The 15676-nt window shown below is 40.3% G+C and overlaps 1 protein-coding gene across 5 annotated transcripts in view; it reads right to left on the bottom strand.

Annotated features, from left to right (window-relative positions):
- The window catches only part of Peak1 (pseudopodium enriched atypical kinase 1), a 221988-nt gene that overhangs the window by 13071 nt on the left and 193241 nt on the right, over window positions 1–15676 (bottom strand). For 4 of the 5 annotated variants that reach the window (XM_021226850.2, XM_013112959.3, XM_021226851.2 and 1 more), the window contains one exon: window positions 12448–13190. The exons of the other annotated variant lie outside the window; for it this stretch is intronic. In XM_021226850.2, the coding sequence (XP_021082509.1) occupies window positions 12448–13190 (743 nt within the window). The remainder of the gene's footprint in view (window positions 1–12447; window positions 13191–15676) is intronic. 5 annotated transcript variants of the gene reach the window in all.

Consider the following 15676-nt stretch of genomic DNA (forward strand, 5'->3'; position numbering starts at 1 on the left):
CCTCAGGGCCTAGCAGGGAACAAGGCACATGGTACATGTTCAATTTACCTATACAAAACACCAAGAAAAAGCTACATTGAATCCAATATGGTTATAAGGCTTATTTGCTCAGAGCAGCTAGAGTACATGAACAGCTTTTAGGAAACAGATGGAAGTTGGCAAAGTAATAGGGAAGGGGCAATAGCAGACAAACCTAAGTAATCAACACTCACGAATGTCCAGACTACACAATTGAGTAAAACTGGATCAATGGGAGCTGTCTGCTGAGTGCAGACAGAGGCTCACTGACTTTGTACTGAACAAAACTACACAAGACGACAAGGGTCTTCATCATTCCACTCACTTTTCTATTCTTCCTCCCAAAGAAAGTAATAATTACAAAATGCAGGACTCTTCCCAAAATAGCCTACATTAGCTTTTATTTTTCCATTATGGGCCCAGTGTGCCTTCAGCCTACTTCCACTTTATCAGCAGGGAATCTCATTTCCTTCTCATACTATGCCTTTTTACAGTGCCTCAGTGAGCCTTAAGTGAGATGGATATTGTAGGGAATAAATTGTAGAGGGACAAAAATGAGAAACACTGAAGATCATACACATTATTCCATCTGTGCTGTTCTGTTGCAGAACACAAACGTGCAACTGCAAATGAGAGTGTGTAGAATGAAAACCTTAAGTTCTAACTTGATACCTAGTATTTGATACTGTAAGTATATAGGTCAATTACTGCTTGACATTAATTTCTTGACCTGCTGAGCAGTGTCCTTTACCTCTAGCTACTGAGGTAAGACCTCCCCACCTGATCCCTATAGGCAATGCTGTACAACAACATTCAAAATAGATGGAATGTTTAATATATGAAATGCTGTCTGGGTCCAAAGTACTAGGACTCCATACTGTAGAAACCTGCTATGAGACTTGTCAGGTTGACCAGGTATTTTAATGTTTAAATTACTATAAAAATGTTCACATGGCTAAGAAACTCATTTGGAACCTAGAAGAGATATTTGAGAAGGTAACTATGTAAGGATTTACCATTTGATTTGTGACTTAGAGTTTAGGACCCAGATTAAGAACTCAACTAATGTGAACCCCAACTTGTAATTCCTGCTGTGCTCTTTCATCTCATTAATATTAAAGCTCTGACTTTTTTCATATTAGGCAATTTATTTTGACTTCAAGTTCATATCAGCCCAAACTTCTTTTTTTCTAAGCAAGTTCCCAGCTGAGCATCTGACACTTCTATCATGCATGGAGCCATGAAATGAAGGGGACACTAACCTAGACTGGCTGGCTGTGTATGTGTAGCTGGCCACCACCTACTTCTGGTAATGTTTCAATGTTGAACATATTTGTGTTGAATTATGAAAGTGGGAATGGTATCCCATCTAGATTTTTCCTTACTACTAAGCTAGTAATTAACTGTCTGTGTAGATACTATGAGCTCATTGTAAATTCCTACTGATAACAGCTTTTACCCTTAATGCTTTTTCATTTACTGTCTTGCTTTCTCAGCATCTACCCGAATAAGACAAATTGGGATTTGAGTAAAAAGTGCAATAAAAAGCGCCAATGTCCACAATTCACCTCAGCTTTATTGGAAGCTTTTAACAAGGCTTTGGTGTAGGTGGAAAAGCAAGCAGGCTGGCTAGGGAAACAGGAAAGTCCCCATGTCTACTGAGCTTTGTATTGCCTAGCCTTGAGAACAAGGACTTGCACTATCAAAAGAGAAGACACCTATCATCTCAACTTTGGACTGCTGGAGGAAAACATTCAGAAAGTTAGTTGCATTTTTATATATGTGAAACATTGAGCATCTTCTTTAAGGTAACTTAATTCAAATTTAGCATAGCTTTTATGGAAGCATTTGTTCAAAGACTATTTCATGAGATAAATGAGAAAAAAAGTCTTAGTGAGACAAAGCAATAATCTACCAGGTATTTACCCCATCTCTTCTAAGCAAAAGGAATCTATGGAGGGTAGCTTCCTGACTCAAGTATAATAGGGAAGGTCTGCTTAGGAGTCAGGGTGTCTGCCATGAAACTGGTGTTTCTACAAATCTGACCATCCTCTCTGGCCTTGGTTTCCTTTAGTAAAGGATAGTAAAAGCCCTCAACTGACTTCAGTCTACTAGGATGTTTGGTTAGTGGCTACTGTGATTCTTTAAAAGACAAAGACGACAATGGAGATTTTTACTTGGATAGCAGGGGGGTTTAGTTCAGGTTTAATTTTATGGTTAGTTTTATTTAGAGACCAGGGAAGTGAGGGGCTGGAGTCTAGCCAGTGTATATAGCTCACCCAGACAGTCTGGTCTGCTGGGTGGTAGTCTGCCAAGATGAGAGAGTAAGAGAAAACATGATGGGGAAGAAATGGGAGCTGAAGGTAACTGATGGTGTGGGTGGATTTCACATCATGCTTCTTCATCCCACTTATCTCGCAGTCCCTTCCCATTGCCCTCTTTCCTTGCAATCCCCCCCCTTAGGATAAAACAAGACAAAATTTAATATAAAAGAGAAAGGCAAGAAAAGAAAAATCTCATTGAGGCAGCTGTAGTGTGGTGAGTCATATTCATATAGCCCTTTAGTCCATATATTGTTACTTGCAAGTGTTCATTGCATTGAGTAGTTGGTCTGGTTAAGGGCTCTGGTTTTTGCAACATCATCAATACTGGGCCTTTACTGGGGTCCCTCTTGGATATCCTGTTGTCTTCTGTCATGGAGTTCCTGTAACTTTGGGTCTGCAAGACCAGCCCTTTCATGTGCTCTAGCAGATCATAGATGGGGTGGATGATGGGATGGGCCAACTCATAGCTCTGGTTCTGGGTGGTTGCTGGGTTGGTCAGCTTGCCAACTCTCCTTCATCCTCAATGCCAGGGTGGGCTCTCCAGTACTGCCCTGGCCAGCTCACCCTATGTAGTAAGCAGCAAGGGGTGGGGCCAATTCTCATATCCTCAGGATTGGCTTGCCCACACTTATACCACCAGGGCTAGCTCTACTGTGTTACCTAGTTGGGGTATAGGGGCCACTCTGCCTAGTGCTGCAGCTGGTGAGAGTTAAGGCCAGCTTTCTCCCTCTAGTTACTTACCTAAGGGATGGCTTTCCACCTACCACAGGCCTTGAGGGGCATGGGGGGAGCTTCTCTCTCTTGCCCACACCACATGGTAGGTGAGGGGCAGGGTTCAGTCTCTCACATTTACGTTCTCGGGGATGGCTCCCCAACACCTTCACCAATGGGGTCAGTTCTACTGGGTTGCCCTGGTGAGATGCAGGGCCCATTTTTCCTAGTTCTGTATTCTAGTGAGAGGCACGGTCAGCTCTCTTGTTGCCACAGGTGGCAAGGAGCGACAGGGGAGGCCATCTTTTCCTCTCCCTCACCACATGGCAGACAGGAGGTGTAGGGCCAGGTCTCCACTCTCATGACCTCAGGGCAGGTTCGCCTGCACCTTCACCAGCAGGGTCAACACTACTATGGTGCCCAGATGAGGTGCAGGGCCAGCTCTCCTGAGTGCTGGAGACGGTGAGGGGCAAGTGTGGGCATCTCTCCCTACCCACACTGTCATTACCAGACACTGAACTCTTGTCTTGAGACAGGCTCAAGCACTCAGCCTGCGGGACTTTGCCTTTGGTGACTACTGTTCTGATTGCTCCTGCTTTCAGTCACCTCTATGTATATGCCTTTTCTCACATTGCACTCTTCAACTAACAATCTCATATACTCCATTTACTCTGAACTAAATCAAGATTCTGGGGGATGAGTAAACTGTCTTTCTACTTCACATTTCTTATGAGTCCCAAGCTCTAGTGTCTAAGTTGGCTGTCATTTGCATGCTTCACAGACATCTCATCTTTCTGATTTCATATTTCATTTAATGACACTTCCATCCTTTTGCAGTTGTCCTACCAAGAAATTTATGACTGTTGCCTCATCTTACATCTAACTATTCATGGCTCACACCTACCTCAGTTCTGAACCACAAGTCCCTTCTTTTTCCCTGTCCAACTGCACCATTGACAAACTCACAATTACCTGGACTAAGTATAATAGTAGCCTCTCTGCTTTTAGTCTTTTGGGTCTCCCCCACTATGATTTTTCTTCCAAAATCATTAATTTTGTATTAACCCCTATGTTTGAACCTTTATAATCTGTCTTAAATAAGAGTTATTTATGCTTTGTCTTCCCCTCTGTATTATAAGGTCTGTGAGGGCAAGGCTTTTGTTTTGTGAATATGTATTGCTGTAAATCCACAGACTATCACAATGTTCTATACTGTTTTTTTGAAAGGTCATGAAATATTGTTATCAAATGCCCATTATTATATATTGTACTAGGTTCTAAGCATATAAGAATTAAAAAGCCATGGTTCTTTCAGTAGATATCAAAATTAATGGTGGGTAAGAGATACATGAATGTTTCTACATTGTGTAATGGAATTACTGCTTATTTGTACAGTTTAGCATGATAATATTATATACATATTAAGTCCTGTAGTTTCTTTCTTTCTTTCTTCTTCTTCTTCTTCTTCTTCTTCTTCTTCTTCTTCTTCTTCTTCTTCTTCTTCTTCTTCTTCTTCTTCTTCTTCTTCTTTTTTTTGGTTTTTCGAGACAGGGTTTCTCTGTATTGTATTTGGAGACTTCCTGGAACTCGCTCTGTAGACCAGGCTGGCCTCCAACTCACAGAGATTTGCCTGCCTCTGCCTCTTGAGTGCTGGGATTAAAGGCGTGCACCACCAACGCCCGGCCTGTTTGGGAAGCTGCAGAACTTTTAGGAGATGGGGCCTTAATGGAGAAAGTGGGTCATTGTGTGGAAGATTCTGAGGATTTATAGTCCAGCCCTGGTTTTGGTTCTAGATGATAATCTAACAAGATCTAAGCAAGCAACCTCACATTCCTACTACCACTGTTGCAAGCTATGCCTTCCCACCATGATGGGCTGGTATGTCCTTAAACTGTGAGCCAAAATAAATCCCTTTCAGGTTCTTTCTGGATAGGAAGTTAGTTATAACAGTGGGAAATAGTAATTGATGGAGAAAACAGTGAGAAGTGGAGAAGCTGCTGTGAGGAACCTGACTAGGTACCTCTTAGTCCTTTGGAACAGGTCTGGGAGGAATGTGCAACTTTGGAGCTGCAGGCTAGAGACATCCAGGATTTTTAAGCAGAGGTCAATGGGTGAGGTTGGTATAGAGTTTAGTGGGTCAGACTGGTAGGGAGTTCAGGGGACCAGAATGTCAACAGAAATATGGTCAGGCTCATGAAGTTTCAGAGGGGAACAAGGGATCTATGGAGATGCCATTTATGTCACATGCTGACAAAGAATCTGGGTACATGTCTCAAAAAATTGGAGTGAGGATGAATTCAAAAGTAATGAAGCCAATTTGATTGGAAATTTCAAGACAGCATAGCTTATGGGCTATGACATGGTATATTGGCCACTGGTTAGATCTACAGAAAGGGAAGGTAAGGAGGCTGGAAAGAGAGCAGCTCTCACTGCTAAAAAGATGAATACAGAGAAACTCAGCACTTTGCACTGGCACTCAGGTACTGTTTGGGAAGTTGAAGAACATTTAGCATGTGGGCCTCATTGGAGGAAGTGGGCTTTGAGGATAACAGCCTAGTCAGTGAATCAAAATAAGTCCTCTCTATCTTAAGCTTAAGGTGCTTATTGTTAGATACTTGGCTACAGTGACAAGGAAAGCAATTAATGTAATATTTAAGAATAAACTATGGCTGGGCATAGTGGCATACACTTTTAATCCCAGAATTTGGGAGGCAGATGTAGGTAGATCTCTGTGAGTTCGAGGCCAGCCTGGTCTGCAGAGTGAGTTTCAGGACAGCCAGGGATACACAACCCTGTCTTAAAAAAAAAAACAAAACAAACAAATAAGCAAAAAAGAGTAAACTGTCTTCTACTTTACAAAGAGATACTAGATTTAGAAAAGGCAAGTACAAGGGCTAAAGCAATGCAGTCAATATGTAACTAAACCACAAACTAAACCCAGTTCTTCTGTTTTTTAAAGTCTAATCCATAACCTCTTTGTCAAAAGGTCTCAAAAATTCTATATGGAAACCACTGTGGAAGATGCTGCTACAAATATAGTTTCCCAGGGCTCATTGCTGGCAATTCTGATTCTGTAGGTAAGGAACAGATAGGACCAAGGAAATGGCTGTTCGTGAGGATCCCTCAGGTAGTTATGGAATAGGTCATCTGTAGATCAGAAGGCTGGAATTCCTCATTGAGTCACACTGTATCCCAGGAAAAGGGCACACAGACAGAAGAACCATCATGTGCAAAAGTTGAGGAATACAGGGTAGGAGCTGTTGATAATTTATGTTAGAGGCTAGGACTACAGAGATAGATGAGTAACCAATGATACCTAAGGGTATCAATTCCATGCCTTTAGGAAACTCAACTAATATAACTAAAAATGTTCTAGTCTGCCCCACCCCGTCACTGAATATATCATTATATAATCTTTTAACAAAATCAAAATCATCTATAATGGCCATCATTCTCACATAGGATTTAACTGTATACTACTATTCTGTAGGTCATTTTAAACAAAGGTGTACTATTTGGTATTCCATGACACTTTGCAATAAACATTTTTCATCATCTATAGTCTTTATAAACACCACTTATAATGATTACAAACTTTTAATTGGGACAATGTGCCCTAATTTATTAAACTATTTTCTTAATTATCAGGAGCTTACTTTGTTTCTCATTTTGGCATCACGAGAATTCTTGAGTTTGATACATTTTGTAAGTATTCTTCTATAATCTTAAGAGAAAAAAGATGCTTACATCTTTGAAGTAAAGAGAGAGAAAATATCCAAGTATAGAACCTATCTACATATCCTTAGGCTAATGTCCAATATTAAATAATAATAATGGCTTCTCTATAGAATGTGGACTACTTTCCCAGTATTGTTAACATCAATAGATTGTCTCATTGTATTTAAATATACTCTACAGTTTATGAAAGCAGTTTCACTACATAGCCATGTGCATTCTAAGAATTTTATGAGGATGAATGGCAGCCAGCTTCTGCTGATATAAAAACCAGAAAAGTTCCTCAGCATGTTTAACAGCAGAGATAAATTTCAGAACACGGCCCCAATGATTCCAAAGCTCTTTATGCTGTATGACACTGCCTTTTAGTTTAAGATCAATACAAATAAAACCATTTGTGATGAAGAAAAATTAGAATAATGATATAGGAGAACCTTCAAATTCAGTAAAAGTTCCAAGTTAAAACCACTCATTTTACAAAAAAGACCAACACTGATACCAGCTATGGATCGAGCTGTCTCCCTGAATTCCTATGTTGAAGTCCTAATCTCCAATATGACTGCAACCAGAGATAAGGGCAATAAGGAGGTAATTAATTTTAAGCAAGTTATGAGTAGGAGCCTCATACAACGTCATTAATGTCCTTGTAGTAAAGAGACACCTGAAGGCTCACCTGCTTTCTCTGTGATGTCAGGCTGCACTGAAAAGGTGGCTGTCTACAAAGCCTGTGAAAGCCTTTACTAGAAACCAAGTCAGCCACAAGCCTGTCCTTAGGTTTTCCAGACTTGGAGTTCAGCGAAAATAAATAAATTTCTGTTAAGCTATGAAGTCTATGACAGTTTTTCTATCAGCTTAAGTAAACTAAAACTGTGGGGGTGCCATTCCAACAATAGTTTAAAAAAAAAAGAATGTTCTAGAAGTGCCTTAGGACTAGGTAGATGCTAAAAGCATTTAGAGATGCATGTTAGAAAAAGCCTGGATAATCATGAGCTAGCAGCTACGACAAATATAGATGTTAAAGGAGATGGCAGTGGGGTCTCTGAGGGAAACGAAGAACACATTATTAGACTCTACTAGAAAGGTGACTCATGTCATAAAGTGGCAGAGAATTGGACTAGATTGTGTTCTAGTGGTTTGCTGAGGAAGGCATGTACGAGATAAAGTAGGATTTTTAGTTGAGATGTTCAAAGTCAGGTGTTGAAGGAGTACCTTCATTTCTCCTGGCTGCTTACAGGGCAATAGGAAAGGAGAAAGAAGATGAGGACTGTTTGGTCTGTTTATGTAAAAGGTATGAATGCTTAATATTCTGTTTTGTTTTGAGATGAGGTCTCATGTAGTCTAAGTTGACCTCAGAGGCTCTAGGTAGTTGAAGATGGAGGCTTGAACTCCTGATTTTTCTGCCTCTGCCACCTGTGTGCTAGGATTGTGGGTATGTACCACTACATCAGACTTGAAACCTTGTTCTTTACAGGACACTAAGGATATGGGCTAAACAGCCATTTGATAAAGAGGTCATGGGTATAGCTTACAGACTTCTTAGCAGAAGTCAGAAACAGGGACAAGATATTATATTAGCAGAGACTGCCAGTTTGGGCATAGTTTTTGTCCAAAGGGGATGAAGAAAGTAGAATGGCAAGAAAAAAACTACCAGATATCTTGAATTCTACAGGCCTGGTCCATAGACCTCTTTGACTGCCCATGTGCATTATTTTCTAATGAAAAGGAACAAAGCCATGGAGTGATAAAGACATTAAGACTTTTGCTGGAGAGATGGCTCGGAGGTTGAGATTACTGTTCTTAAAGAGGACCTGGCTTTGATTCCCAGCACTCACATTAGCCAGCTTACAACCATCTGTAACTTTCCAGTTCCAGGGAATCCAATGCCTTCTTCTGGCTTCTGCAGGTGTACACACACCCACACACACACCCACACACACACACACACACACACACACACTGCACATAAACTCATGTAGGCACACACACACAGAACTTAGACATTTTAAAACACTTTAAAAAGAGATATCAAAGCTGTTCTTCTGACTAAGGATCCAGTGGATAGGGCTGCTTCCTTCTAGGTGTCAAATGATGAGCCTTTTTTAGATTTGAAGGGCTAGGGGGACAACAAATAGTGACGCAGGGAGTGACGAGTGACATGGCAACAAATGAGAGTATCTTTTTGAGACATAGGAGTTAAGAGCGTTTAAGACTTGCTAGACTTGGACTTTGGTACCCATCTTTCCTCCTTCTGATTTCTCATATTTCAGGATGGAATGTCTATTCTAACACCTGTGTACAAGTAATCTGTCTGGCTTTACCAGGTTCACAGATAACAATGTTGCATTAAGATGAATGTCACCTTAAGTCTCATCCTTATCTCATTTAGGTAATATGTAGAGACTTTACATGAGGACTTTAAAGTTGGTCCTTGGGAATAAGACTTTTAAGGTGATTGAGATGTATTTGCCTGTGACAAAGATGAGTTGAGAGTGAGGGAAGGAGGACACAATCCTCTGAACTAAACTGTGCCTCCTTCCAATGTACATGCTGAAGCTTTAAAGTACAATGAGGCCATATTTGAAGATAGAGTCTACGAAGAAGGAGATACTTAAATAAGTTACATGGTTGAGACTGGGACACAACAGGAACAATGTCCTTTTAAGAAAAGACACCAGAGCATCTGTCCTCTCTTAGTGACTCATCACAGTGTGAGGACTCAGAGAGAACAGCCCTTATCAGAGAATAACCAAGTTAGACTTTGGACTTTTCAACTTCTAGAAACATGAGAAAATTAATTTCTACTGTTGGGCTAGGGATTTCACTTGGTAGTAGGGTGTTTGCCTAGCACACACAAGACCCTAAGTTCAATTCCAAGCAACACACATATACACACAAATTCTATTATTTAAGCCCCCAATCTATGAAAAAGCTGACACAAAGTAACTATTTTAAAAGTTTACCACTAAAGTGAATATGTAGATATGGTCCTTTACCTTTCAAATTAACTTCCTTTTGCAATATTTTAAGAGATAAGTTCCACTCTAAATTATACTAATATGGAAAGGGATTTGTTAAGAAGACAAACAGCAAAAAAGAGTTGTTTGGGCCAACTGTTGGCTTCTTTTGCTCATCTCTGCAAAAGCTGGGTTCTCAGAGTTCTTAGTATTTATTCCTTTAAGATTGTATAATCAATTAGGTACTTCTGGAAATGCCTAGAAAATTTTCAAAGAAACATTTGTATTCAGCATTTAGTATAAAAACACCCTTTTCCAAACCTGCCAACAACTCCCAGTGTATAATCACTTGCCACCTGTTCTTTTGAGATTGCTTTTGTATTATTACAAGCAAAGAAATCAATACAACACCATTGATTTAGGAAAGAGACAAGATTGCGTGGCAATAATACATAAAGTTAGTCAAGCCCCACTTCTCAATTGTTTTGAAAGAACAGATACTTTTATGTCCCTTTCAGAAATAGGCACTCATTCGGCATTGGTGATCTGTAGCAATAAAGACCCAAGATAGATAAGGTACTATAACCCCAATTTATATAATAGCGCTTGAGAGCTACACAGAATCTCAAAATGCCCTGTTATACTCAATAGTAATATATTAACTTGAGTCCATATCTTCTCTCTGCAGTTTGTCCCTTGGTTTAATTTTAAGAGTGTGGGCTGCAGCAGAGGGTCAAGACAGTCAGCAGTGGAGGTGTTGCAGCTGCAGAGAGCAGCCAGCTCAAGAGCTGGTCCAACATTTATGTCTTGATAGGCAGGTAAGGCAATTGCTTACTTTGTTCATTAATATACTAAGACACCATCTGGTTCTTCTAGGCTAAATTAACATGCAAAAGTCATTTAGATATGTTAATTGGTTTTGAACCAATGGCTAGAATCTGTAAAAGGAGGTGACTGGAATGAAGATTATACTGAGCTTTGTGCTTCTAAAACCTTTCATTTGGATCATCTCACTTGATGGTCACCTTAGTCCCATAAAATATTATCATTTTAAACATCTGGAAGAAGAGGAAAAACCATCTTTGAGAGCCAAAGATTTTTAACTCTCTTAATGTAGGGAAGGCGGCACAGGCAGCTCACTTAGCCACACTCCAGCCCCAAAGACAGGTGTTACTACTGACAAAACTACAAGTGGTGAAGTCAGGATCAGAAGGCAAATCTTTTGGAGATCTCAGTCCACACCACAGTTGGCACACTCATGAGACTTGTGAGTATAATCAGACAGGAATCCTTAATGTCAGGTGGTCTGTGTCTCTCAAAGTACTGAGCTGTCTGGAATGGTTGACATGCACTTAAGAAAGCAATAAACAGCAAGACAGACTAAGTGTAGGCTACACAGTCAGAAATACCTGAGTTTTAAAAATTATATTTATTGGGGGTGTATGTCAAAGTGCTGGAGTCCATATTCTCCTTCCACTAGCTAGATCCTAGGGATTGAACTCATCAAACTCAGTCATCAGGCCTGTTGACAAGTACCTTTGCTCAATGAGTCATTTTGCTGGCCTGATAGCTATATTTAAATCCTAGCTCTACTCAAGAAAGTGAGTTACCTCACTGAGCAAAACCTTCCTCATGCATCAAATGGAGAAAAGGATTCTGACCTTGTGAGCATTAAATATTAGTTATCTTTGTCCATAAAAGTGTTTCCCAGGAAGCAGAGAAGTCACAGAGGAAGGCGAACAAGGATCTCTTACATGGTAGAGACAAAGAGGGAGACATGGAGTAAAAGATACACAACAGGTACTGCTTTTATAGGTAAACCACTGCAAACTGCCAAAGCTCAGTGGCTACTTCTCTTAAGAGGAGTCTGAGTTAGTTAATACTCATTCTCAATTTGAAGGGATTTATAAATCTGGAAACATACTTCTAGGTATGACTATGAGGTTGCTTTTATGAGGGGGTCTTTGCAGGAAGGTTTAAAAGACCCATCCTGAATGTGGGCAGCATGATCCTATGGGAGAAAGTTAACTGAGCATCAGCATTCACCTCTCTCCGTGACCAGCCAACCCACATACCTGCTATGCCTTCCCACCATGATGGACTGTACCCCTTTCCACTGTGAGCGAAAAACCAACCATCTACCCCTTAAGCTTCTTGTCAGGTATCTGGTCACAGGAGTAACAAATACACAGTCCTTCCAGACTTCTACAGAATGGTTGTTTCCCCTATTCTCCTTAATGCCTGTTTTTCATTTCAATAACATTAGAGTATACCTGCTAATATAGGAGACGCACTCACTTTCACACAATGGAAGAACTGGAGGAAAGAAAGTGGGAAGGAAGAATGGATCTGCCTCAATAACAAGGTGCAGACTAAGATTATGGTAAAGCTAGGCGTGGTGGTGCACACCTTTAATCCCAGCACTCACAAGGAAAAAGCCAGGGCTTCTCTGTGAGTTTGAGGCCAGCCAAAGCTACATGGTGAGACCCTGTCTCAAAAAACCAAAAGAATGTTTGAAAAACTACTTCGTGGTGGTGGTACACACCTTTAATCCCACAACTCTCAGAGGCAGGTGGATCTCTGTGAGGTGAGTTCAAGGCTAGCCTGGTCTACAGCATGAGTTTCAGGATAGCACAGGAATACACAGAGGTACCCTGTCTTGAAAAACAAAGAAGATTAAGGTGAGATTTTCAATATTTTCTTACCTTGACAGCATAGTTATTGAGTGGATCTTTTGCATATGAGGCAGTGTAGTAAACTGCATCTCCAGCTTCACAGCATGGTTTGTCACTGGTAAGCCTGAAGTCCGACCAGCTGTCTACTCCAAAGCGGAGTTGGTCTTTCTGCCCAGCCATGAAGAGGTCTTCACATTTAACAGCCAGTTTCTTCAAGGCATCTGTGTGAAGGCTTCGGATTTTACCCACTACTTCCTCCCGATTTTCAAGTCCTCGATAAAGTGCTTGTCTCTGTGGTTTCTGAATACTCCGACCCTGTCTACAGGAGAGACCACGTCGGCTGGAGAGGGATTCCATACTGTTGGAAAATCTGTCCTTAACATTGAGAGTGGCTAAGCTGGAGATACTGTTTGCTGCTGAAGGAACAGGTCTTTCTTTGTGCAAAGGTCTCTCCAAGGAGTCATAAGACTCAATGTCCAGTCCTTTGAGTTCACAGCTAATAGAAGACCCAGCACTGCTGGCATCCCAGTTGGGGTCAATATCATAGGTGGGATTAGCCATGACACAAAGACTACTTTCCATGGTTTTTTGAAGGTCTTTGGAGATTGGCTCTGTATTGGCTCGTATCATTTTCTTTGGCAGTGGGGGTGGTGTGGGTTGGGAAGCATTCAAAACTTCTTGGTCTGTCTTCTCTCCAAAGGCAATGGCATCATCCAAAGCTCCCTTGGGATGCCGTGGATGCTTGGGAGGTATCATAGCTGCTCTAGACTGTCCTGCATTATTTTTAAAGAAAGAAGAGAATTAATCAATAATTTCAATTTCATTTCATAACTGAAGCAAGTAGAGATGAGTGAAGAAGTCATGGGGAATCTTAACCATCAGTCAGTGCTTTCACTGAAAATGTGAAGCCAGGGAATGAACATCGAAGTTATGAATCCAAAACTCAACTGGAGCAACAAATATGAATTATGTCTCAGCATTCTCTGTCAGAGAAATGTGACACTGGTCTAGGTGATGGGCTTTTTGTTTTCAAAAAGGAATCCAGATTCTCCAGTCCTGTCCCCAGTAATACTAACATTCATGACACAACAGTGCTAAAAAGGACAGACACTAGAAAAACCTGCATTGTGACAGTGAAATGACAGCATTTGTGGATCAAGAAAAATACTTTGGATCATTACTGAAAGCAGAATTGAGACTAGCAATGGGACCACTGTACAGAGCCCAACAAAATATTGCTTGTTTCTTGCATTATCATTCCAGTTTTACCTTGTATATAGCACCTGCCATTACATATATGTACACATAATGTATCCAATATCTATGTTTAGAGGGCAAAACACTAGGGTTCATTCTTACACAATGGAAAGACACTATTTTTCTATTTTTTAAGTGTTTACTTATTTTTATTTCATTTGCATTGATGTTTTGTCTGCATGTATGTCTGTATGAGGGTGTCAGATCCCCTGGAACTGGAGTTACAGACAGTTGTGAGCTGCCATGTGGGTGCTGGGAATTGAACTCAGGTCCTCTGGAAGAACAGTTAGTGTTCTTAACCACTGAGCCATCTCTTTAGCCTGTGACACTATTTTTCTGAATACAGAAATATATCATGAACCTTCCACATAAGCTACAAAAATTAGTCATGTTATTAAAATGAGGCCTTTACTCAAGAGATAGAAGAGGGAAAGCATAATGCCTGGTTATGGATTGCATCATGTTGTGGTCCTAACCCCTAGGATCTATGAATAAATAGGTCCTCATTTGGAATAGAGTCTTTGTTAATATGACAAAGTTGATGTTAAGGAAGGCCCCATTCAAATATGGCTGGTATCCTCATAAAAAGAAAATACAATATGAAGACAAAGAAGTGGAACACTATGTGGTAACAGGGGCAGAAACAGAATCGATTGAACTGTAAACCAGGAATGCCAAAGATGGATGGCCATCATTAAATGCCAGGCAGACACAAGAACAGATTCTACTCAGTGTCTCAGAAGAAGTGTCTCAGAAGAAGCATGGTTCTGTGGACAGAAGTTTAAGTCCCTAGACTCCACAATTGTCAAAGAATTAGTTTCTGTTGTATTAAACAACCCATTTAAGGTACTTTATTACAATAGACATAGGAAATAAATACATTTTGCTACTTTTAACCATACAAAGTACAGGTAAATGGATTGTGTGATGTTAGTACTAGAATCACCTAGGAGACCTTTGAACATGTCTGTGGATTTCTGTATTAGGCTAAATGGGATGGGAGGAACCACTCCAAATGTGGGTAGTGCCATACCTCAGGCTGTGATTCTAAACTGAATAAAATAAAAGTGAGCCAAATGCCAGCACTCATCTCTCTCCATTTCCTGACTACAGATGCAAACTGCCTCATATTTCTACTGCCACGACTGCCCTACCATGATAGATTGTCCAAAGCTGTAAGCCAAAACAACCTTCCTCCATGATCTGCTTTTGTCACAGCATGAAGTCAGAAATAGAGATGCTTCTGAGATGCTAATAAGTTATGGTTTGTCTTGTTAAAACCACACCCTTGAAGAAATACCAAGGGCAAGAATCAATATACAATGCGATTATAATCACATTCCATTTCTTACATATAGTACTTTGATCAAGAATACCTACGAGTTTAAATAAACTACTAACTACCACATATATACAGCACAATGAAGGCTCTCCTTTCTCCACTAACAGCATACAGCAGCATATTTATAAGGAAGAAAGCTGCATTAAACACAATATGTATACATATATATATAGAGAGAGAGAATGTACAATAGAGTGGGGGGTTCATATAGGGAGGAAGGGGGAGAAGAGAGAGGAAGGGTGAAGTAAGAGGTTGCGGGGAGAATAAGCAGAGAATATATAGCTCTAGGGAGCACAGGTTTTAAGACTTCCCAGCGGGTATTTGGTTTCGTACAGTGCTTGCCCAGCATATACAAGCCCTTGGGATTGACCTTTATTAGTTAACTAACTAATTAAATTCCCATGAAGAAAAACTCGGGAGTAGATGGATTCACTGATGAATTCTATCAAATGCTTAATATTAATTAAACCAAAGTATTACTACCAATCTTTTTCAAATTCTTCCAAAAAGTAGAAGGGAAGAGGGAACACTTTCTACCTTGAATTTTGTAGAAGTAATGTTATCTAGACAACCAAACCAAAGACATCCAAGAAAACTAAAGACTAATATTACTTATAAATACAAGTGAAAAAAAACATAAGACATTAGCAATAGAACCTA

Source organism: Mesocricetus auratus, unplaced genomic scaffold, assembly GCF_017639785.1.
Source record: "Mesocricetus auratus isolate SY011 unplaced genomic scaffold, BCM_Maur_2.0 Super-Scaffold_100022, whole genome shotgun sequence".
Taxonomy (NCBI): Eukaryota; Metazoa; Chordata; class Mammalia; order Rodentia; family Cricetidae; genus Mesocricetus; species Mesocricetus auratus.